Source organism: Ranitomeya variabilis, chromosome 4 (genome assembly GCF_051348905.1).
Source record: "Ranitomeya variabilis isolate aRanVar5 chromosome 4, aRanVar5.hap1, whole genome shotgun sequence".
Taxonomy (NCBI): domain Eukaryota; kingdom Metazoa; phylum Chordata; class Amphibia; order Anura; family Dendrobatidae; genus Ranitomeya; species Ranitomeya variabilis.
Window position 1 is genome coordinate 715,886,157 of NC_135235.1, and position 25,475 is coordinate 715,911,631.

A 25,475-nucleotide genomic window follows, 5' to 3' on the forward strand; every position below is an offset into this window, starting at 1 on the left:
AATGCTTTCACTCTCAGGAATCCATATAATGTGGCATATGTAAGTGCCAATATACCTTAATGAGAGAAGCATATGACCATGCTATATCCATAAGATAAGACTCCCAAAATAATATCTTGTTGTCAGCCTGGTGTGAGTGTCTCGGCGTCCCTCTGCCCTGAAGCGCATTTCGCGTTAGCTTCTTCTGGAGGCGTGTCAGGGCAGGGGGTAAGCCGGTTTAAATATAATGAACCTTGCCGTTCATTGGGCCGCCTAGATACATGTCTGCCAATCAGCTGTGTGGGAGCGATACGGTGTTTACCAGTGCAGTGTTTTACAGGAAGCTCCTGTCCGGCTTTATAATCACCGCCTCCTGTACGGAGTCCGGAAGTACCGCACATGAGCTTCCTGTTACGGCGCCGTACGGAACAGTGACATCCCAGGGTATGATGGCACATGCCCAGATTTACAGAGCCGCAGTCCAATGGGGAGTCGGATCGCGGTCACGGGGTCGTGAGTGCCGAGTCGTCCATAAGTCCGTCTCCGCAGCACCGTACCCCTAATGTCCGCTAGCCGTCCTCCCCTCCGGTCCACAATCCACCCATGCGCACACCCCGGGATGATTAGAAGAGACTTAAATGCCATATGCATGATAGGTAATCACTAACTATGTGCTCCTTATGATTCATCTTATGTATATGGAGCGCCCCACACCGCCGCAGGGCCGAGGGGTACCCGGAGCCGGGCCTCTAGGTCTCAGTCTCGGGGTTGTCACGGTGGCTAGACCCGGTCTGTGGCCCTGTCCGTCAGTGGGGGACGTCCGGTGAAATAGGTAGTAGTAATGGTAGCGATGTAGCGGTGCGGTTGTGGGGTAAATAACGAGGACACCAGTTTGCAGTCTCTTTACCTCTTTACTGAAGATGTTGGAGACCTCAGTCCAGAGCGCTGTTAACTGGGTTTTCAGAGACCGGCCGGTCCAACGACACATCAGGAGTTCTCCTCACAGGTGGGAATCAGTATCTACCTTCTAGCGCTGTGTGTTGTAGTTCTTCCCTGCTGAGCTCCCGGGATAGTCCTCACAACTGTTTCTTTCTGTCTCTACTGTTCGTTCTCCGTCCTCCAGGTGATATGGTAGGACGCACCCGTATGACGGGGTAGGCCTGGAGTTCTTCCGGGACTCTAGAGTCGCCCCTCTCCCACAGCTGCCTCCGTTGTCTGCTTAGGTGTTAAGTGAGACAGCCAACCTGTAATTAGCTGTCCTGCCGTGGTTTGCAATGTACTTAAAGTCTCTTACTTGCTCGGCGTTCCGGCCACCGATTGTTTGCGCCTCAGCAAGGTGCTGCTTCTTTCAACAAAACCCCTGCTGGTATTCTCCTTGTCTGTATTCCCGTTGTTTGCTGGTTAGTTCTGCTCTGAGGAGTCTGCCAGGATCCCCATCCCTGACAGGTCCTCTCACTAGCTCTTCCCAGCTACTTCTCCCTGTCTTCCTGTCCAACCCCCAGTTTTACCAGAGTTGTGAGGAGTGGCCTACTAGATAGGACCACCCCCCCTGGTGGCCGGAGTGTGAAGTGTGGTGAGAATGTACCTGGTCAGAGAAACTCCTTAGTGCAATCAGACGTACCATAGCTCCCCATAGTGGCGGAGCCACGGTACTGCAACAACCAGGACTCTGGGGTGCTGCACTCCCCCCCGGTTAAATCCAGTACTCCGGGACTGGGAAAACAAGAACAATAATACATGTTAACAGGAAACACACAAACTTTTGAAATAGCATAACAATTGAACATAACAATGCTTCCCTTTACGGGAGGTGAGGATTCTTGAACGTTGCAAAAGTTAGGTCATGCACAGTTTATGACTCTCAGTTCAGTGGTTGAAACAGCGGGGACCCCGGGTAAACAAAGGGGTCCCCCTTATGAAAGTTTTTGAGCAATTCACTGTCCATTACTCTATTGTCCATTTTAACAACCTGTAACAAAAAGATATGCATACAAACATTTTTAATGAAATAGCAGCCCTTATTAATACCTCCACATTTTGTAGCGGAGGGGAGTTTGGTTCTGTGTGCTGCGTGTGGACCTTCGCAGCGCAGGGGTTGCTATTGGCCTAACAGGGCCCGCTATTCTTGCTACCGCTGGTGTAGTGCGCTGTCTTCTAACTACACTTCTAGTGAGTCTGGGTAGCACTGGCAGGCTGGGGCTCTCAGAGCTGCTGCTATCAACAGTGGGTACGGCAGGCTCACTGATAGCAGAGGGAGGATTTGCCGGTTCAACGGTTGGCATGGCTTCTTCAGGCAAAGCTTGTTGAGGTTGCGGGGCCGGATGATCTGGCTCCACCATTGTTTCTGGCGGGTCCGGCTGTTCAAACATTACAACAGGTACCGCAACGGCTTGGTTTATCAGAGTCCAGGACTGGGGAAAGTCACCAAGGACAGTATGGAACATTTTCTCCTTTTCCACCGGCGGGGAGATTTCTGGGGCCGTGCCCCTCTCTTTCAATTTATCGGGGCAGACCTTGAGGTGATCCCTGGATACCGCTGTCGAGGTCTCCCCTTTGTCCTTGCTGATGAGACAGACCTTAGTGTTGTCGAAGTCGGATGGCAAGATGGTATACGGTTCCGCTTCCCATTGGTCATCGAGCTTGTGTAACCTCCTCTTTCGTTTAAGCACTTGCTCACCAGGTGACAGGGGAATCGCAGGAGCATGTTGGTTGTAGTCCCTTTCTTGCCTCTGCCTAGCCTGGGCGAGACTTCTCTCCACACACTCTTGCACTTCGCGGTACCTTCGCTGCCTTTCTGCATCCCAATCCGCATCCGGCGAGGTATCTTCGGGTACTAGGACCCCCATGTCCAGATCAACGGGTAACCGACTAGACCTTCCTCGCATCAGGTACGCTGGAGTACAGTTGGTGGAACTTACTGGGATGTGGTTGTACATATCCACCAAGTCAGGCAACTTTGTCGGCCACAGATTCCGTTCCTCCACAGGCAAGGTCTTCAATAAATCGATTACTACCTGGTTCATCTTCTCGCACATCCCGTTGGTTTGAGGGTGGTACGGTGTAGTTCTGATCTTCTTACACCCGTACAACTGGCAGAATTCTTGGAATACTTCTGCTTCAAAGGCAGGTCCCTGGTCGGTCAGTACCTTCTCTGGGTAGCCATGGGGCCTACAAAAGTGCTGCTGGAAGGCCCTGGCGGCAGTCCTGGCCGTTAGATCTTTAACAGGCACAACCACCAGAAACCTGGAGTAGTGATCCACGATGGTAAGGGCGTAGATATAGCCCGACCGGCTAGGCGTCAGCTTCACATGATCCAGCGCGACCAGTTCAAGCGGCCGTTTGGTGATGATAGGCCGCAGGGGGGCCCGTTGGCTGTCATGGTCCTTTCTGCGCAGACTACATGGACCACACTCCCGACACCACTTCTCAATGGTTCTCTTCATGCCAATCCAATAGAACCTCCCTCGGAGTAGCTTCTCCAGCTTCTTCCATCCGAAGTGTCCGGCTCCATCATGGTAGGCTCCCAGAACCATGGGCGCATCTCGCCTTGGCACCACTATCTGCCACACCAATTCATGAGTACGTGGGTCGATGCTCCTCCTGCACAGCTTGCCATCATGGATAAACAGCTTGCTTCTTCCCTTCCACAGCTGTTGGGTTTCTTGTGGATCATCTGGGCCAGGGTGCAACCCAGCCTGCGTCAAGAGCTCCTTCACCTGACGGACCGCGGGGTCACTATCCTGGGTTTCTGCCCATCCGTGGTGGGGCAGGGGATTCAGCGTGGCATCCGGTTGGTTCTTGTGCCTGTTCTTCACATGGTGAGAGCTCTGAGTGGCTTTGGGGCGATGGAAGGCAGGCAGCTCCACCTCTTCAAGTGCCTCCGGGTCTTCTCCCACTTCTGGTAAATTGGGCATTCGGGACAAAGCATCGGCATTGGCATTCTGGTGCCCTGCCCGATATTTGATGGTGAAATCATAGTTGGACAGCCGGGCCATCCACCGCTGTTCCAAGGCCCCGAGTTTGGCGGTATCCAGATGCGTTAGCGGATTGTTGTCCGTGAAGACGGTGAATTTCGCGGAAGCCAGGTAGTGCTTAAACCTCTCCGTCACTGCCCAGACAAGGGCAAGGAATTCCAGTTTGAAGGAACTGTAGTTGTCAGGGTTCCTTTCCGTGGGACGGAGTTTCCTGCTGGCGTAAGCGATCACTCTTTCCTTGCCGTTCTGGACCTGAGACAGCACGGCTCCTAGTCCCACATTACTGGCATCTGTGTACAGCACAAACGGTTGGTCGTATTCGGGGTAAGCCAGTACCTCTTCCCCCGTCAGCGCCGACTTCAAGCAGGTGAAGGATTCCTCCAGCTCTTCGTTCCAATCAAAGGGGGTTTTCCTCCCCTTGGTCTTCTTTGGTTGGCCCACCAGCAGATTTTGCAAGGGTGCGGCCTTCTTGGTGAAATCCTTAATGAATCTCCGGTAGTAACCTACCAACCCGAGGAACTGCCGGACTTCGTGGAGGTCACTAGGCTTTGGCCAGTCCTGGATCACTGTGACCTTGTCGGGGTCTGGGGCCACTCCTTCAGCGCTCACCACATGGTTCAGGTACTGCACTTTAGGTTTCAGCAGATGACACTTGGACGGTTTCACTTTTAGGCCGAATTTGGACAAGGCTTCAAACACCTCGGCCAGGTGCTTCAGATGGTCTTCGTAGGTTTTAGAGAAGACTATGACGTCATCCAGATATAGCAGCACGGTTTCAAAGTTCAGGTGTCCCAGGCAGCTCTCCATCATCCTCTGGAACGTTCCGGGAGCATTGCACAACCCGAAGGGCATGTAGTTGAACTCACAGAGGCCCATTGGCGTCGTGAAGGCCGTCTTTTCCTTGTCCGCCTCCGCCACAGGAACCTGCCAGTACCCACTGGTGAGATCTAAGGTAGAGAAATAGTTAGCAGATTTTAAAGCAGCCAGAGACTCCTCTATCCTGGGCAGTGGGTATGCGTCCTTATGTGTAATGCGATTCAACTGTCTGTAATCAACACACATCCTCATTGTACCATCTTTCTTTTTAACAAGGACTAACGGAGCCGCCCAGGGGCTACAGCTGTCTCTCACCACCCCAGCCTCCTTCATTTCCCGCAACATGTCCTTGGCACACTGGTAATGAGCTGGGGGTACAGGGCGATATCTCTCTTTTATGGGTCGATGATCTCCCGTGGGGATGTGATGTTGGATCCCTTTCACCTGCCCAAAATCTGAGGGGTGTTTGCTGAATACCTGTTCGTACTCGTGTACCACCCTGTAAGCCCCCTGTATTTGATGAGATGGGGTAGAGTCAGTGCCCACATGCAATTCCCGACACCAATCTTTCGAGTGCTCTGCAGAACCTTTGTTCTCCGCCACGTTTGACGGGCCCAAGGGTTCAGGTGTCTGTATTACACTATTATTGACAGTGAACAGTTTGGCGAGCGTAGTATACTTGGTTAGGTGAACCTCTTCCTCCCCACAATTGAGGACACGTACAGGCACTCTCCCCTGTCGGACGTCTACCACCCCCCGGGCTGTCAGAACAGTAGGCCTATTGTCTGAATATACAGGTTCTACCAAGGCCTGGTAGTCCTTACCCCTGAGGCCTATGGCTGCTCGACACCATATTAACATTTCACTCTTGGGAGGTATCGCGATGGGGTTTGAATCACTTACAGTGACACGACCAATCTCACCACCAGTCAGCTCTACCTGCTGTCTCTGCATCAGAGCTCTGATTTCCTTCTGCAGGGCACGTTGCTCACTGTGGCCAGCGTTTTCTGCCACCTGTTGCAACAAAACAATCACTTCTGCAAGACAATTTTCTATAACATTAGTACCAAGAGTCATCATGGGATTACATTCTCGACGATCAATATCTACAATCACAATCCCTTGGGCTTTCAATTCCACCCGCCCCACTTTGATGGTGACCTCCTTATACCCCACTTGTGGCAATGGCTGACCATTACTGGCGATTATGGTGAAATCATCATCAGGACCACGAGTAATATCAGCGTCCTCCCAATACCGTTTGTAGAGCACGTAAGGTATAGTCGTCACCTGAGACCCGGTGTCCAGCAAAGCATTCAAGGGGATTCCATCAATCACTACAGGGAGAACTGGTCGTCCTCCAATATACTTGGTTCTCCAATGCTGCGGGCCTGACCGTCCTACTCCTGGGGGTTGGCCCTTTGCCCCAGGGGTTGCTCGTTTAAAGGACAGTACCTTGCAAGATGGCCCACCTGGTGACAGCGGCGGCAGATGGGTCGTCCATCCTGGTGGAAGCGATCGTCGGGCCGGCTCCTGGTCGGCGGAGTCCTCCTCTGTCGCATCCAAGGGACATCCTCCGGGCTGGAAGCCAACTGGATCTTCTCTTTGGGGGCCTCCTGTAGGGACTGCACCGTCTGGGCCAGGGCAGCAACGCTCTTGGTTAGCTCTTGCATCTGGAGACGAAGTCCTGCAGGGGAGTCGTCCTCGAAGCTCTGGGCGTCGGCCTCCGCGGCAACTGGGGTATCCGATGCCACCTCCTGGTGGTATGTGAGAGCGGGGCGCCTGGGTGGTACTGCGCGGCTGGGCTGTCGCTCCTGCAATGCCTGGATAGCTTTATCTTTAAACTGCACAAAAGTCAAGTCTGGATTTTGCATGGCCAGAAAGTGCAATTGGCCCCGCTGGTGACTGCACAGGAGCCCCTCAATGAACCGCTCCTTCAGGATTTTATCTTCATCCTGCATGCTGCCGGGGTCACTCTGCTTAATGGCCCGCATCGCTTCCTGGAGATTAAGGGCATAGTCCCGCAAGCTATCCTGTGACTTTTGTTTGCATCCATAAAAAGTCAGTTTAATCTCTGTAGCAGTGCGAGTGTCAAAGGTGGCTTTAAGCTTGGCAAAAATCTGTTGTGCAGTTCCTTTATCCTCAGCGGGCCAGGATTTCGATTCCCTCAGAGCCGCCCCAAAGAGTTGGCCGGTTATCATATGGACCTTCTGGGGCTCGGTTAGGGGATAGAACTCGAGCAGGCTGCAGAGCCCTTCTTTAAAGTCAGTGAACGTATGCGCCTCCCCAGAGTATCGTGGGAGCCAGGCCGCTCCGGGCAGGTAGGGCATGGAGAAGGGCATTATGGCTTTTGCATTAGCGGCAGTGTCCGACTGGCTGATGGGGGCAGCGGGTTCTGCGGCAGTCAGTGGTGGTATTAGGGCCGCGGCTTCGCCCGCTGCGGGGACCGGAGCTGCCCCTGCGTCCGCGGCTGCGACCGCCACCTCCTCTCCTCCCGACTCGGACATGGCCGTCCCTTCCTCCCACTAACCTGCTGGAGGTTGGAGTTCCTCTTCCGGGATTGGCGCCTCACCGCGCTTTCCGTTCCGCGCTTCTTTTGGCTGATCCCGCCCACGTAGCTAAGGCTCCTCCCTCCGCGCGCGGCAATGGCGAATTTTGGCGGCAAATGGCACAGCACAGTCTTTTTAATAAAGTACAGTCCAAGCACAATAACTCACAGTTCCAAGGCACACATGACCTGATTCTTCAGGCTTAAGTAAATCCTGTTCGTGACGCCAAGTTGGAGCGCCCCACACCGCCGCAGGGCCGAGGGGTACCCGGAGCCGGGCCTCTAGGTCTCAGTCTCGGGGTTGTCACGGTGGCTAGACCCGGTCTGTGGCCCTGTCCGTCAGTGGGGGACGTCCGGTGAAATAGGTAGTAGTAATGGTAGCGATGTAGCGGTGCGGTTGTGGGGTAAATAACGAGGACACCAGTTTGCAGTCTCTTTACCTCTTTACTGAAGATGTTGGAGACCTCAGTCCAGAGCGCTGTTAACTGGGTTTTCAGAGACCGGCCGGTCCAACGACACATCAGGAGTTCTCCTCACAGGTGGGAATCAGTATCTACCTTCTAGCGCTGTGTGTTGTAGTTCTTCCCTGCTGAGCTCCCGGGATAGTCCTCACAACTGTTTCTTTCTGTCTCTACTGTTCGTTCTCCGTCCTCCAGGTGATATGGTAGGACGCACCCGTATGACGGGGTAGGCCTGGAGTTCTTCCGGGACTCTAGAGTCGCCCCTCTCCCACAGCTGCCTCCGTTGTCTGCTTAGGTGTTAAGTGAGACAGCCAACCTGTAATTAGCTGTCCTGCCGTGGTTTGCAATGTACTTAAAGTCTCTTACTTGCTCGGCGTTCCGGCCACCGATTGTTTGCGCCTCAGCAAGGTGCTGCTTCTTTCAACAAAACCCCTGCTGGTATTCTCCTTGTCTGTATTCCCGTTGTTTGCTGGTTAGTTCTGCTCTGAGGAGTCTGCCAGGATCCCCATCCCTGACAGGTCCTCTCACTAGCTCTTCCCAGCTACTTCTCCCTGTCTTCCTGTCCAACCCCCAGTTTTACCAGAGTTGTGAGGAGTGGCCTACTAGATAGGACCACCCCCCCTGGTGGCCGGAGTGTGAAGTGTGGTGAGAATGTACCTGGTCAGAGAAACTCCTTAGTGCAATCAGACGTACCATAGCTCCCCATAGTGGCGGAGCCACGGTACTGCAACAACCAGGACTCTGGGGTGCTGCATATACATTTAAAAAAAATGATATAATAAAACCATCCCTACCACCACAATGACTAAAATTATTATTTACAGTGTTAATTAAAGTGTGTGACCATAGTAGGCGCCATAATATAAATAAAGGTGCCTCTATTTTAGGTATAGAGTGCTCAGGGAAGCACGCAGGGAGCCCCATCCCTGCGCGATGCTTCCCTATGCCACTGGAATGCTGCGATCATGTTTGATAGCAGTGTTTCGGGGGTTAAAATGTCAGGAGCAGTAACAGTGCCGGATGTCAGCTGTGATAATCAGCTGACAACCGGCTGCGATCGGCCGCCCTCCCCCCTGAGCGCGGCTGATCGGGTATGACATACTATCCCGTCCATGGGAATTAAGTCACAGGTCACATGGTCGGGATAGTACATCCGATGGCAGAAAAGGGTTAAGCAATAAGCCCAAAAATATTCAAAACCAGATAAGGCTCAGCTGCATGTTAAAGAACAGGTACATGTCATCAAATCAAGAACATATAAGAAAAAAAAACAAAACAAACCTAAGAGCTCTGAAACACACTCAACGCATTTCACCTTTCAAGGTTCATCAGGAGTGAATAAAGTATACATAGTATAAAGAGACTACTTAGCTGCTGAAGAAATTGCTGTGACCGGCACAATAGCAGGGCTTAAGGTACCTTCACACTAAACGACTTTGCAGCGATAACGATAGCGATCCGTGACGTTGCAGCGTCCTGGATAGCGATATCGTTGTGTTTGACACGCAGCAGCGATCTGGATCCTGCTGTGATATCACTGGTCGTTGCTGAAAGTTCAGAACTTTATTTGATGTTTTACAATGGTAACCAGGGTAAATATCGGGTTACTAAGCGCAGGGCCGCGCTTAGTAACCCGATGTTTACCCTGGTTACCATGGTAAAAGTTAAAAAAAAACACTACATACTCACCCTCTGATGTCTGTCAGGTCCCCCGGCGACCACGCTGCTGCTCAGAGCCGCTTCCGTTCCTATAGATGCTCTGTGTGAAGGACCTGCGATGACGTCGCGGTCTTGTGATTGGTCACGTGACCGCTCATGTGACCGCTCACGCGACCAATCACAAGCCGCGACGTCATCGAAGGTCCTGCACACACACACCATCTATAGGAACGGACGCCGCTGAGGAGATCGGTTGTCTGCAGGTGAGTATAACCATTTTTTTTATTTTTTTATTATTTTTAAACATTCTATCTTTTACTATTGATGCTACATATGCAGCATCTATAGTAAAAAGTTGGTCACACTTGTCAAACACTATGTTTGACAAGTGTGACCAACCTGTCAGTCAGTTTTCCAAGTGATGCTACAGATCGCTTGGAAAACTTTAGCATTCTGCAAGCTAATTTCGCTTGCAAAATGCTAAAAAAAAGGCGAAAAAAAACAGAAAAAAACCCGCAAAAAAAATGCGGATTTCTTGCAGAAAATTTCCGTTTTTCTTCAGGAAATTTCTGCAAGAAATCCTGACGTGTGCACATACCCGTATACTGTCCAAACAAACTCTCATTTCAATATCTCTCCTATTCCTTTCCCCATCCCACAGGGCTAAATAGGGGTAGGAGGGACAGCGACAGTGATCGGGGGCGCCATTGCCCAGGTGTAGGGTGCCAACCTCCGCTGGTAGGTAGGAACAGTTCAGTTTAGTGATAGGTATAGGCACCTCCTGGTATCTTTTAAATGGTGGTAGTGGTCCTTGTTATCACCTTACTGCGTTAAAACGTAATTAAAGGTAATTTTTTTAAGTACAGTTTTTACACGGTGAATTTCTTTGTTCAATTTTTCTGTACAGGAACAATCTTATTCTAGCTGTGATTTCCTCATGGGTTGTGCTCACAGCCCAACACAGTGCAGGAAGATTGGCTTTTGCCACAGAAGACCAGGATTGGCAAATTCGCCACTGGTGCCCTGTGCTCTTCAAAGATGAAAGCAGGTTCACACTGAGCACATGTGACAGACGTGACGGAATGTAGAGTCGCCGTGGAGAGCTATCTGCTGCCTGCAACATCCTTCAGCATGACCGGTTTGGCAGTGGGTCAGTAATGGTGTGGGGTGGCATTCATTTGAAGGGCCACATAGCCCTCCATGTGCTCGCCAGGGGTAGCCTGACTGCCATTAGGTACCGAGATGAGACCCCTTGTGAGACCATATGCTGGTGCAGTTGGGCCTGGGTTCCTCCTAATGCAGGACATTGCCAGACCTCATGTGGCTGGAGCGTGTCAGCAGTTCCTGCAAGATGAAGGCATTGAAGCTACGGACTGGCCTGCCCGTTCCCCAGACCTGAATCCGATTGAACACATCTGGGACATCATGTCTCGCATGATCCATCAACGTCACGTTGTGTAGCGCCCCCACTGCCGCAGGGCCGAGGGGTACCCGGTACCGGGCCTCTGAGTCTCTGCTCTGGGGTTGTCACGGTGGCTAGGCCCAGTCCGTGACCCTGCTGAGGGGCGTACAGTGATAGATATGATAGATGATGGTGGTGGTGAGGCTGTAGTGGTGCGGTGCAGTAAATAACGAGGACACCAGGTTGCAGTCTCTTTACCTCTTTACTGAAGATCTCTGGGTCCTCAGTCCAGAATCCGGATCACCAGACTGCGCAAGTCCGGCCAGTCCAATGGCACCTCCAGAGTTCTCTTTACAGGTGGAAATCTGTGCCTTCCTTCTAGCGCTATGTGTTGCGGTCCTTCCCTGCTGTGCTTACGGAAAGTCCCCACAACTGTTGTGTCCGTTTCTTAAGTTCCCTCACAACTCGATTAGATGATGTTCTGCTAATCCCACGCCGGGATGCCCTCCTTGCTTGTGGGCGAGCGCGACCCAGAGGCACGCGGTGGACCCGGACCTCCTGAGATTCCTCGGGGGCTGGTTCCGGCATCTTTTCTGCAGAAGGCTCATCCTCCAGCGTTCCGGTAGCAGCCTGCAGGGCGACGCACCGCTGGACGCCCCGAGCTATCCAGCCGGTTCCACCCGCTTCCCTCCTCCACCGGGTGTAGGTCACGGTGTCGCCAGGCTCCAGGTCGGAGTCATGCCTCCCTCCACAGGGCTCGACTTCCTCGCGGTCAACACGGACCTGCAGTGGCTCCCCGATCTCCTGGATAACTCCCCTTCTGTGTCGGGAGTTAAAGGATACCACCACGCCCCAGTGCGACGGTGGGGTTTCTTCCACACTGGTTAGATCAATCTGGGCTGCAGGCTGAGGCCTGTTCTGCCAGGCTGCCATTAGGCGCCGCAGATGTTCTGCCTCCGGCAGGATCCTCAGGCCCTGCGCCCGCAGCGTACCTTCAGCCGCGGCTGGGTTGGGCGGAGCAGGGGACACCGGAGACAAGCGGACCTCCGTGGGCTGGCCCAGCCGAGCGAGCACGCGGGCATCAGCCTCCAAGCGGCGTGCTATCTGTCGGGCCTCGGCTGCAGCCACACACTCCTCAGACGGTGGCAGGGGGGTCGGCCCATCGGTGGCTCTGCGAGGGTCAGTCCCTGCAACGTTGGTGCCTCTGGGGCTGTGTCGGGTCGTGCAGCCTCAGACCGAATCGGGTCAGTCCCATGCGGTGTTCCCAGCGTCGCCATCTTTTCTTCTCCAGTGTCCTCTTCCCGCGGTCTCTTTCGTTGGCGGCCCCGTCTCCATGGTCTCCACCCTCCAAACAGGATCAGGAGGCGGACCTCGGCTGTTGACGGACACGTCCTCAGGACACAGAAATATTTAGACTGGGCGGTCATTGTCCTTCGCGCTCTCCAGCTTGCCTACGCCCACTCCACGCCCCTCTTCTTCTCCTGCGCTCTCCTCAGCCCTGTAATGGCGGCGGATTTTGGCGGTAAATGGCGCAGCACAGTCCTTGCAATAAAGTACAGTCCAAGCACAATAAATTACAGTTCCAAGGCACACATGACCTGATTCTTCAGGCTTAAGTAGATCCTGTTCGTGACGCCAAGTTGTAGCGCCCCCACTGCCGCAGGGCCGAGGGGTACCCGGTACCGGGCCTCTGAGTCTCTGCTCTGGGGTTGTCACGGTGGCTAGGCCCGGTCCGTGACCCTGCTGAGGGGCGTACAGTGATAGATATGATAGATGATGGTGGTGGTGAGGCTGTAGTGGTGCGGTGCAGTAAATAACGAGGACACCAGGTTGCAGTCTCTTTACCTCTTTACTGAAGATCTCTGGGTCCTCAGTCCAGAATCCGGATCACCAGGCTGCGCAAGTCCGGCCGGTCCAATGGCACCTCCAGAGTTCTCTTTACAGGTGGAAATCTGTGCCTTCCTTCTAGCGCTATGTGTTGCGGTCCTTCCCTGCTGTGCTTACGGAAAGTCCCCACAACTGTTGTGTCCGTTTCTTAAGTACCCTCACAACTCGATTAGATGATGTTCTGCTAATCCTCCGTCCCTCCCTGATTTAACGGTTGGAACGGCACCCGTATGACGGGTAGGCTCGGAGCTCTTCCGGGACCCTAGAGTCACCCCTCTCCACAAGTTGCCCCCCAAGACTGCATAGGTGATTTAAGTGAGACAGCCTGCCTTAGACTGACTGTCCTGCCGTTGGTTCAGAGTATTGCTTGAAGCTGAATATTGTAATACTCCCTCGGCGTTCCGGCCGCCGGTTGTGCGCCTCAGTAGGATGTTGACTCGGTCTTACAGCATGACCCCTACTGGTATTCTCCTTGTTGCTTTGATCTCGTTTCTCACTCAGCACAATCTATCTCGCTTCCAGTCCCTTCTGGGGTACCGCCGCTATACTGAGCAGGCACGGACCCGTCACATTCGCTCAAGTTGCCAAGCCTCTGTCAGGATCCCACCCCTGACAGAGACCCTACCGAATCTTCTCCTGCAACACCCTCTGCCACAGGATGTTGCCTGGCTCCAACCCAGTCAACTTCTGTCTAACTTCCTGCCTGACCCCCAGTTTACCCACTATGGTGGGGAGTGGCCTAGTGAATAGAACCCTTAGCTCCCCCTGGTGGCTCAGCTGTGAAATGTATTGGTGTCTGTGATACCTGATCAGATGAACTCCTTCAGTGCCATCAGACGTACCATAGCTCCCCTTAGTGGCGGAACCACAGTACTGCAACGACCAGGACTCTGGGGCACTGCAGTTGCACAACAGAATGTTCTGGAGTTGGCGGATGCTTTAGTCCAGGTCTGGGAGGAGATCCATCAGGAGACCATCCACCGCCTCATCAGGAGTATGCCCAGGCTTGAAGGGAGGTCATACAGGCACAAGGAGGCAACACACACACACAACCGAACATCATTTCCTTGTCTTGAGGCATTTCAATTGAAGTATTTGATTTTCCACTTTAATTTTGAGTATCATTCCAAATCCAGACCTCCATGGGATACTTATTTTGATTTACATTGATCATTTTTATGTTTTTTGTTCTCAACACATTCCACTATGTAACGAATAAAAATTTGCAACTGAAATATTTCATTCAGTGATATCTAGGATGTGGTATTTTAGTGTTCCCTTTATTTTTTTTGAGCAGTGTATATAGGTTTTATTAGTAGATGTAAAGAAGAAAACTAAATACTGTAAAATAATCACTCATATGCTTCCCTTATCTCCAGTAATTGTATTATTACACAGGATTTTTATGATGTTACATCGGCTTATCTTCTCATTCAGATCTCTACAATATCGGATCCTCTCAGTGAAGATCTTATATATAAGAGAATTTTCCTGATTTACCCATCAAGGATGGATATGGACAGACACAAGATGGCAGAGAAGATATTACACCTCACCCTAGAGATCCTCTTCCGGCTTACTGGAGAGGTGAGAGATTCTGATGACGTCACATTACATAATTTTTCTCTATGGGAATAACAGATGGGCAGAACTGGAGAGGTGAGGACTCTGGAAATGTCTATAGTGAAATTTATGAATTTGTCTCTCCATAACCAGGATTACACACTAGTGAAGAAGACCTCTAGTGAACGCTGTCAGGACCCTGTGTCTGAGGGATTGGGAAGACCCCTGAGCCCAGTCACGGGGCCTCCACCTCTCCTGATACATGAGGACATCAATGACCAGAAGATCCTAGAACTCACCTACAAGATGATTGAGCTGCTGACTGGAGAGGTGACACTGCTGGGAATGCTGGGACATTATACAGTAACACTGTGAAGGTTTCTGGGGATGATGGTATCATTGTATGTGACAGGTTCCTATAAGGTGTCAGGATGTCGCTGTCTATTTCTCCGTGGAGGAGTGGGAGTATTTAGCAGGACACAAAGATGTGTACAAGGAAGTCATGATGGAGGATCCCCAGCCCCTCACATCACCAGGTAATAGACAGGACTAAATACATACGGCCTATAATTATCTGTATGTAAAGAATGAATTCAGTCCCTGTATGTGTTTCCTCCAGTTCTATCCAGTAAGAGGACAACACCAGAGAGATGTCCCCGTCCTCTTCTTCCACAGGACTATAAACAAGAAGATCCCAAGGTTCCTCAGGATCATCAGGTAGATGGAGAGAAGGTGTCATGAGATCTCCTCTATGATGTGTAGATGGCTGTGAAGGTCTTGTGCTCAGTCTTGTTTTATTCACCAGTATTATATGTTTTATACTTGTGTAATGAGAACGGTGCAGATGGAAGGCAGGGCTGCCACCAGGAATTTCGGTGTCCCATACTGGCAAAACTTTCGGGCCCACTTGGGACTCTGCCCAGGCTACACCCCCCCAGCTCCGCCTCCAACTCTTGAACCTTCCACAGTCCCACTGCCTACTCATAGAAAAATGCTGCATCTGTATAATGCATCCCATAGTTATATATAGTTGAATAATGCATCCCCTTAAGAGTATGATGCACCTCTATAGTACTATAATGCACCCCCATAGTGGTATAATGCACCCCCATAGTGGTATAATGCACCATCATAGTGGTATAATGCACCCCCATAGTAGTACAATGCACCTCCATAGTAGTATAATGCATCTCATAGTATAATGCCCTCCCATAGTGGTATAATGCACTTCATAGTATAATGCAGCCCCATAATAGTATAATGCACCCCCATAGTAGTATAATGCAGCGTCATACTGCAGCTTTACAAAAAAAAAAGTTATCCTGACCTGGCTGAGGTCCAGCGGTGTCCTCCACCTGATACATCTGAGGCGTGTACCATCATATATGTGTGTCATTATACGCCGGCAACGTGCCCTCTGACATCAGCTGCCAGCTTGTGATCTCCCGCAAGGCAACAGATTTTAACTTGCCATGCGTCTGACGATGCATGATCAGTTGAACCTCTGGGGCACAAAGAGAAGAGGCGGCCTGCTGCGGGCCTCCTGCTCGCCAGGCCCTATTCGCCAATAAGGGCTGTAATTCTCTGATGGCGGAACTGATGGCAGGATTAGAGTTGATCATAGATGTGACTATCTTTTCTTTTCATCTGTCTGTGACTTTTACAATATTTGTTTCAGGGTGAAGATCTGACCCATATTAACACTACAGAGACATATATGAGGGGTGATGGGCGGTGGAAAGAGGAGATTCCTTCATATGACTACCCAGGTAAGTAGTATCCACTAAATGCAGAGAAGTCACAGATTCTTCTCAGTCACCGGCTGTGGCTGCTTTATCGGTTGTATAGCCCGGTCGTATCACAATCGGGTGTTCACCATTTTGCCTCTAGACCTCAACATTCTCCTCCATCCAAACTTTGACACATCAGCTTTAAACTGTTATAAAAAAAGTATTTGAATGTCTAATATTTCTTCTTGAAACTGATGTGACATCTACCATTGGCCCTTATAATAGTTTTGCTTGAAAGAGCCACTGAGCCCCATACTCTAATTACCCCAGAGGATTCACCACTAGTTACTCATTTATTACTGATGAAGACTGTTCAGTTTAATCATTTCAGTAGATGTGTTATTGTCTTTAGTCACAGTTTTTGACTACAGTAGTTACTGCTCAAATCCTTTGACTTAACCACTTACCGCAGTCCTTTTTTGTTCCTATTCAGGACCCAATTTTTCGAACCTGATGTGTGTCACTTTGTAGTGATAACTTTGGAATTCTTGACAAAGGATAATAGGAAACAAATAGACCTTACAGATTATTTTCCAATTTCTCTTGAATCTGACAGTACCCTATGTACAATTGTACACTACTGTCTGGGCACATGGCAGGGTTAAGAAGTTATTTAGCTATTTGACTGCAGATCTTGCAGAAATAGTTTGCGGATATGATGCATTGGGGGCACTGTTCATGGTCACCTGGCAGCTCAAAAGATGTCCACCATGAAAGGACTTGGTGCTATCTACTCCATTTTACAGATCCCAGGGATTGCCTTGTTCATCATACTTTAATCCTTCTACTTGGGTCTGATCTTAGACAGAGACCCCTAGGCTTCGGCCATGGTGTTACCTTCTGTTATGTGGTGTGAGATGTAGCAAGAATAGTCAGGTAACCGGGTCAGTACCAGGAGAGCAGAGAAAATACAAAATCAGAAGACACAAGAGTAGACAGTAAGCGAGCCGAGGTCACAACAGGAAACAAATAAACAAGCCTGGAGAGGAGGACAGAGGAATTAACCAGAGGAGAAGGCTGTATCTGACAGCGTCCAGCAATATGCTTCCAGCTTTAGGAGGGTGTGGTGCTTTCCAACTGGCTGGAGCAGGGAGCTGGACAACACACATACATACTGCCAGATTGGATGGTACTACAAATCCCAGGTACCCTAATCTCAGTGGCAGGGCAGAGCCTGCGTCGCCCAGAGCTTCTGGTTTCGATGTCTCCTCCATTACCAGTGCCGCCTGTAGAATGAATAAGGTTGTGCCTGGTAACAGAACCAGACATCACAGCAGCAGATCCCAGAGGAGATAGGACATACCATATGCAGAAGCCCTAATATGAGAAAATGGCAGAAAACCAGAGCAGTAGAAATCCCCATAAATTGACTTCATTTTGGAAATTATAACCCTCAGGGGATTAATGTATTGTAGTAGTGACTATGTTGACCCCAGAGCCACTTTCCAGAAATTAGCACACAGTGGATGTTGGAGAGTGAAAATTGCAAATATGCCATTTTATTACCCCACACACAGTGCCCAGATTGTGCTCCAGGAGACACACACATTGTAAATTAAGTGGGTTCTTATCACTATAGCAATTTATTATTTATTATCATTATTAATTTTCATAGCGCCATTTATTCCATGGCGCTTTACACGTGCTTTATACATGGATGCTAAATATGGTTTGGGCACACTGCAAGGCTCAGAAGCGAGGGGAAAATTTGACTTTGGGAGAGCGGATATTGCTGGATTGGTGTATTGAAGCCATGGTGCTTTTCAAGAGCCTTTGAGCCACTTGTAATGTAGAAACCTGTTTTTCACTGACAGATTATGGACCTGAGTATGGAATTGTTTTTTGGGAGATGAGATGAGTAGAAGGTTTATTGGTATAATTTTCCTCAACATAACATTGTTTGGTGACTTTTTACTCTATATTTCGGAGGCAGAATGGACAAACAGTTGAACACAACGCTCTACTGGTTCATCCTATGAGGTTTTCTACTAGACTGTGAGCTGTCATTGTCTTAGTGAATAATTACGTATTCAACATAACTTGTCATGTTGTGGATAGTTTACGTACAAATGTTAAAATATGTAAAATTCAAGGATTTTTTTATGAAAACTAATTGGTTTTATTTTTAACAGATGACTGCACCAGGCAATCAGAGGGGCAGCTGACATCTTCAGTTTTTAAATCAGATAATCTTGAGATCCCACAGGATACAATTGAAGTGAATGCCATTACTCCAGATATACCATCATCCCTTCACAGCAAAGATCTGTCGTCTAATACTAAGGAAAATCAAAGTCACAAAATAAGCATTAAAAAACATATTGGTCCTGAAGTAAAGAAACCATTTTCACTTTTAGAATATGGAAATCATTTTCCCCTCAAAGAATCTTTTCTTAAGCATCAAAAAATTCACACAGCAGAGAATAGATTTTCCTGTTCCAAGTGTGGGAGATGTTTTAACCAGAAGTGGAATCTTGTTGTACACCAAAGAAGTCACACAGGGGAGAAACCTTTTTCATGTTCAGAATGTGGGAAATGTTTTAACCACAAATCAGATTTTGTTAAGCACCAGAGAACTCACACAGGTGAGAAGCCTTTTTCCTGTTCAGAATGTGGGAAATGTTTTAAAGAGAAATCAGCTTTGGTTATGCACCAAAGAACTCACACAGGGGAGAAGCCTTTTTCATGTTCAGAATGTGGGAAATGTTTTAATCGGAAAGTGCTTCTTGATAGCCACCAGAGGTTACACACAGGAGAGAAGCCTTTTTCCTGTTCAGAATGTGGGAAATGTTTTAACCAGAAATCAGCTTTGGTTACGCACCAAAGAACTCACACAGGTGAGAAGCCTTTTTCATGTTCAGAATGTGGGAAATGTTTTAAAGATAAATCAGCTTTGGTTACGCACCAAAGAACTCACACAGGGGAGAAGCCTTTTTCATGTTCAGAATGTGGGAAATGTTTTAATCGGAAAGTGCTTCTTGATAGCCACCAGAGATTACACACAGGAGAGAAGCCTTTTTCCTGTTTAGAATGTGGGAAATGTTTTAACCACAAATCACATTTGGTTAAGCACCAGAGAACTCACACAGGAGAGAAGCCTTTTTCATGTTCAGAATGTGGGAAATGTTATCAACAGAAATCAGCTTTGGTTACGCACCAAAGAACTCACACAGGGGAGAAGCCTTTTTCATGTTCAGAATGTGGGAAATGTTTTAATCGGAAAGTGCTTCTTGATAGCCACCAGAGATTACACACAGGAGAGAAGCCTTTTTCCTGTTCAGAATGTGGGAAATGTTGTATCCACAAATCAGGTTTGGTTAAGCACCAGAGAACTCACACAGGTGAGAAGCCTTTTTTATGTTCAGAATGTGGGAAATGTTTTAATCAGAAATCAGCTTTGGTTACACACCTGAAAACCCACACAGGAGAGATGCCTTTTTCATGTTCAGAATGTGGGAAATGTTTTAACCAGAAATCAACTTTGGTTACGCACCAAAGAACTCACACAGGTGAGAAGCCTTTTTCCTGTTTAGAATGTGGGAAATGTTTTACACACAAATCAAATTTGGTTAAGCACCAGATAATTCACACGGGTGAGAAGCCTTTTTCCTGTTCAGAATGTGGGAAACATTTTACACACAAATCATATTTTGTTAAGCATCAGAGAACCCACACAGGGGAGAAGTCTTTTTCATGTTCAGAATGTGGGAAATGTTTTAATCAGAAAGCGAATCTTGATAGACACCAAAAAATTCACACAGGAAAGAAGCCTTTTTCATGTTCAGAATGAGGGAAATGTTTTAACCACAAATCAAAACTTGTTAGTCACCGGAAAAGTCACACGGGGGAGAAGCCTTTTTCATGTTCAGAATGTGGGAAATATTTTAATCGGAAATCAGATCTTGTTAGACACCAAAGAATTCACACAGGGGAGAAGCCTTTTTCCTGTTCCTAATGTGGGAAATGTTTTACATTGAATTCATCTCTTTAAGCCCTTCATGACCTTGGGATTTTCCGTTTTTCCATGTTCGTTTTTCGCTCCCCTCCTTCCCAGAGCCATAACTTTTTTATTTTTCCGTCAATATGGCCATGTGAGTGCTTATTTTTTGCGAATCAAGTTGTACTTTTGAACGACATCATTGGTTTTAGCATGTCGTGTACTAGAAAAAGGGAAAAAAATTCCAAGTGCGGTGAAATTGCAAAAAAAGTGCAGTCCCACACTTTTTTTTTGTTTGGCTTTTTTGCTAGGTTCACTAAATGCTAAAACTGACCTGACATTATGATTCTCCAGGTCAGTACGAGTTCATAGACACCTAACATGTCTAGGTTATTTTTTTTTTATCTAAGTGGTGAAAAAAATTTCCAAACTTTGCTAAAAAAAATAAAACAAATTGCGCCATTTTCCGATACCTGTAGCGTCTACATTTCTCATGATCTGGGGTCGGGCGAGGGCTTATTTTTTGTGTGCCGAGCTGGAGTTTTTAATGATACCATTTCGGTGCAGATACGTTCTTTTGATCGCCCGTTATTGCATTTTAATGCAATGTCGCGGCGACCAAAAAAACGTAATTCTGGGGTTTCGAATTTTTTTCTCGTTAGCGATCAGCCTAATGCTTTTTTTTATTGATAGATCGGGCGATTCTGAACTTGGCGATACCAAATATGTGTAGGTTTGATTTTTTTTTTTGTTGATTTATTTTGAATGGGGTGAAAGGGGGGTGATTTAAACTTTTTATATTTTTTTTATTTTTTTCACATTTATTTTTTTCCTTTTTTTTTTCTTTTGCCATGCTTCAATAGCCTCGTCTGGCACAACGCGATCGTCTCTGCTGCATAGCAGTTATCATCAGATCGCTGCTATGCAGCAGAAATGCAGGTGTGCTATGAGCGCCGACCACCGGGTGGCGCTCACAGCTACCGGTGATCAGTAACCATAGAGGTCTCAAGGAGCTCTATGGTTACTATTCAGAAGCATCGCTGACCCCCGATCATGTGACGGGGGTCAGCGATGCGCTCATTTCCGGCCGCCCGGCCGGAAGCGCCGGTTAAATGCCGCTGTCTGCGTTTGACAGCGGCATTAAACTAGTTAATAGCGGTGGGTGAATTGCGATTTCACCCACCGCTATTGCGGGCACATGTCAGCTGTTCAAAACAGCTGACATGTCCCGGCTTTGATGCGGGCTCACCACCGGAGCCCTGCATCAAAGCGCGGTATCTGACCTCGGATGTACTATCCCGTCCGAGGTCAGAAAGAGGTTAATAAACATCAGAGAAGTTGCACAGGGGAGAAGCCTTTTTCATGTTCAGAATGTTGGAAATATTTAATCAAAAATTGTACCTTCTTAAACAGTTGTCTTACTACTAGGACAACACCTTGTCATTCCTTATGTTTGGCCTCGTTAAAACAAAAATACTCATACACAGCTCCCTTGCTAGCTCCAATTCAGCGGTGTCAGGATTCATGAGAGGTTTATTAGGCTAGGTTCACATTGCGTTAGTGCAGTCTTTTCAGCGCATACGCTAACGGAATGCGCTAACGCAAGTGCCGACTTTGGCACAGCGCTAGCGCAGATGGAGCATATGCTAGCTCCATCTGCGCTAGCAGTGACGGACCCGGAAATGCTGCAGCCCGCGTCTCGGGTCTGTCACTCAATGACGGCACATCGCTAGCGCACGCCCATTGTGGGCGTGCGCTAGCGATGCGTCTGCCCATAGGAATGGCGGCGTTAACGGACTACGTTACACCGTGTTATGCCGCGGTGTAACGCAGTCTGTTGAACGGATCACACTAACGCAGTGTGAACCTAGCCTTACAGTGCACAAGCCCTGTGCCCAGTCGGTGCCAGCTTCACTGTCCCCGCCTTCGGAAGTATTGAACATAAACAGGAAACCAGAGCTGCGACTGCTCTCTACTTCCTCCTTTTGTTTGATTTGAAGTTGGGGACAGTGACATTAGCGCTGATTGGCCGCAGGGCTCACATGACCTGACAAACTCACATGAGCTTCATGAACGCAAGTGCTGACACTGCTGGAGCTGCATCGGCATGAAGGTTTGAATAATTATTTTTATTTTAACAGGATCAAACATAAGGCTTGAGAAGTAATTGTCCAAGTAGAGAACAACCCTTTTAAACAAAAAAATCCCACACAGCGAGAAGTCATTATCATACCTAGAGTGTAAAGAATGAATTACTTGAAAATTGTATTTTCTTGACTGTCAAAAATAGCTCTGACATGGAGAAAATATATACAATGGGGAAAATAACTATTGGATACTATACAGATTTTTGTAAGTTTTTCCAGCTACAAGGAATGAAGTCTGTAATTTTTTTTATTTTGTAGGTACACTTCAACTGCAAGAGACAGAATCTAAAAAGAAAAGCCAGGAAATAACATTGCATGAGTTTTGCATAATTAACCCCTTCCTGACCTGTGACGCCACGTAGGCGTCATGAAAGTCAGTGCCAATCCGACCTGTGACGCCTATGTGGCGTAATGGAGGGATCGCGTCCCTGCAAATCGGGTGAAAGGGTTAATTCCAATTTCACCCGATCTGCAGAGACAGGGGAAGTGGTACTTTAGCCCAGGAGGGGTTGCTTGGCCCCCCCCCCCCCGGGGCTACGATCGCTCTGATTGGCTGTTTCACTTTCAACAACCAATCAGAGAAATTTGTAATATTTCACCTATGAAAAGTGGTGAAATATTACAATCCAGCCATGGCCGATGCTGCAATATCATCAGCCATGACTGGAAACCCTGATCTGCCCACCGCCACCGATCTCCTCTCCAGTCCTCCGTTCTGTCCCGTACTGTGGTCCGCTCCTCCATCCTCCTGTCCACCCCCCCATGCTCCGATCCACCCCCCTGTGCTCCGATCTCACCCCCTCGTACTTACCGAGCCTCCCGGTGTCCGTCCGTCTTCTCCATGGGTGCTGCCATCTTCCCAAATGGCGGGCGCATGCGCTGTGCGCCCGCCGAATCTGCCAGCTGGCAGATTCGTTCCAGGTACATTTTGATCACTGTGATATATATATCACAGTGATCAAAATAAAAAAATAGTAAATGAACCCTCCCCCTTTATCACCCCCATAGGTAGGGACAATAATAAAATAAAAAAAAATTTACTTTTATTTTTCCACTAGGGTTAGGGTTAGAACTAAAGTTAGGGCTAGGGTTAGAATTAGGATTAGAACTAGGGTTAGAGTTAGAATTAGGCTATGTGCACACGGTGCGAATTTGGCTGCGGATCCACTGCGGATTGGCCACTGCGGATTCGTAGCAGTTTTTCATCAGGTTTAACGTACCATGTAAACCTATGGAAAACCAAATCCGCTGTGCCCATGGTGCGGAAAATACTGTGCGGAAACGCTGCGTTTTTTTTTCCGCAGCATGTCAATTCTTTGTGTGGATTCCGCAGCATTTTACACCTGTTCCGCAATAGGAATCCGTGGTAAATCCGCAGGTAAAACGCAGTGCCTTTTACCTGCTGATTTTTCAAAAATGGTGCAGAAAAATCTAACACAAATTCGCATCGTGGCCACATAGCCTTAGGTTTGGAATTAGAGTTAGGTTTCGAATTATGGCTAGGGTTGGAAATAGGGTTAAGATAAGGCTTGTGGTTAGGGTTATGGTTAGGCTTAGGGGTGTGTTGGGGTTAGAGTTGTGATTAGGGTTATGGCTAGAGTTGGGATTAGGGTTAGGGGTGTGTTGGGGTTAGTGCTGGAGTTAGAATTGAGGGGTTTCCACTGTTTAGGCACATCAGGGGTCTCCAAACACAACATGGCGCCACCATTGATTCCAGCCAATCTTGCGTTCAAAAAGTCAAATGGTGCTCCCTCCCTTTCGAGCTCCGACGTGTGCCCAAACAGTGGTTTACCCCCACATATGGGGTATCAGCGTACTCAAGACAAACTGGGCAACAAATATTGGGGTCCAATTTCTGCTGTTACCCTTGTGAAAATAAAAAATTGCTTGCTAAAACATAATTTTTAGGAAAGAAAAATGATTTTTTACTTTCACGGCTCTGCGTTGTAAACTTCTGTGAAGCACTTGGGGGTTCAAAGTGCTCACCACATATCTAGATAAGTTCCTTGGGGGTCTAGTTTCCAAAATGGGTCACTTGTGGGAGGTTTCTACTGTTTAGGCACATCAGGGGCTCTGCAAATGCAATGTGACGCCCGCAGACCATTCCATCAAAGTCTGCATTTCAAAACGTCACTACTTCCCTTCCGAGCCCCGACGTGTGCCCAAACAGTGGGTTACCCCCACATATGGGGTACCAGCATACTCAGGACAAACTGGGCAACAAATATTGTGGTCCAATTTCTCCTGTTAATCTTGTGAAAATAAAAAATAATTTTTGAGGAAAGAAAAATGATTTTTTATTTTCACTGCTCTGCGTTATAAACTTCTGTGAAGCACTTGGGGGTTTGGTGGTCACCACACTTCTAGATTAGTTCCATGGGAGGTTTAGTTTCCAAAATGGGGTCACATGTGGGGGAGCTCCAATGTTTAGGCACACAGGGGCTCTCGAAACGCGACATGGTGTCCGCTAACGATTGGAGCTAATTTTTCATTGAAAAAGTCAAATGGTGCTCCTTCCCTTCCAAGCCCTGCCATGTGCCCAAACAGTGGTTTGTGACCACATATGAGGTATCGGTGTACTCAGGAGAAATTGCCCAACACATTTTAAGATCCATTTTTTCCTGTTGCCCATGTGAAAATGAAAAAAATTGAGGCTAAAGAAATTTTTTGTGAAAAAAAAAAAGTACTTTTTCATTTTTACAGATCAATTTGTGAAGCACCTGCAGGTGCAAAGTGCTCACTATGCATCTACATAAGCTCCTTGGGGGGTCTAGTTTCCAAAATGGGGTCACTTGTGGGGGAGCTCTAATGTTTAGGCACACAGGGGCTCTCCAAACACGACATGGTGTCCGCTAAAGATTGGAGCCAATTTTTCATTGAAAAAGTCAAATGGAGCTCCTTCCCTTCTGAGCCCTGTCGTGTGCCCAAACAGTGGTTCCCCCCCACATATGGGGTAACGGCGTACTCAGGACAAATTGTACAATAACTTTTGGAGTCCAGTTTCTCTTTTTACCCTTGGGAAAATAAAAAAATTGTTGCTAAAATATCATTTTTGTGACTAAAGTTAAATGTTCATTTTTTCCTTCCATGTTGCTTCTGCTGCTGTGAAGCACCTAAACTGTCAATAAGCTTCTTGAATGAGGTTTTGAGCACCTTGAGGGGTGCAGTTTTTAGAATGGTGTCACTTTTGGGTATTTTCAGCCATATAGACCTCTCAAACTGACTTCAAATGTGAGGTGGTCCCTAAAAAAATGGTTTTGTAAATTTCGTTGTAAAAATGAGAAATTGCTGGTCAGATTTTAACCCTTATAA

At 48.3% G+C, this 25,475-nt stretch overlaps 2 protein-coding genes across 2 annotated transcripts in view; both read left to right on the forward strand.

Moving 5' to 3' along the window:
* The window catches only part of LOC143766588 (uncharacterized), a 52,040-nt gene extending 31,514 nt beyond the window's left edge, over positions 1-20,526 (forward strand). The window contains exons 2-7 of the mRNA XM_077254375.1: positions 14,164-14,313; positions 14,443-14,619; positions 14,702-14,825; positions 14,909-15,006; positions 15,968-16,058; positions 18,212-20,526. Coding sequence (XP_077110490.1) covers positions 14,236-14,313; positions 14,443-14,619; positions 14,702-14,825; positions 14,909-15,006; positions 15,968-16,058; positions 18,212-19,869 — 2,226 coding nt within the window. The 5' untranslated portion in view covers positions 14,164-14,235 and the 3' untranslated portion in view covers positions 19,870-20,526. The remainder of the gene's footprint in view (positions 1-14,163; positions 14,314-14,442; positions 14,620-14,701; positions 14,826-14,908; positions 15,007-15,967; positions 16,059-18,211) is intronic.
* LOC143766583 (uncharacterized) overlaps positions 1-25,475 on the forward strand; it is a 347,965-nt gene that overhangs the window by 17,115 nt on the left and 305,375 nt on the right. The gene's annotated exons all lie outside the window — the stretch shown is intronic.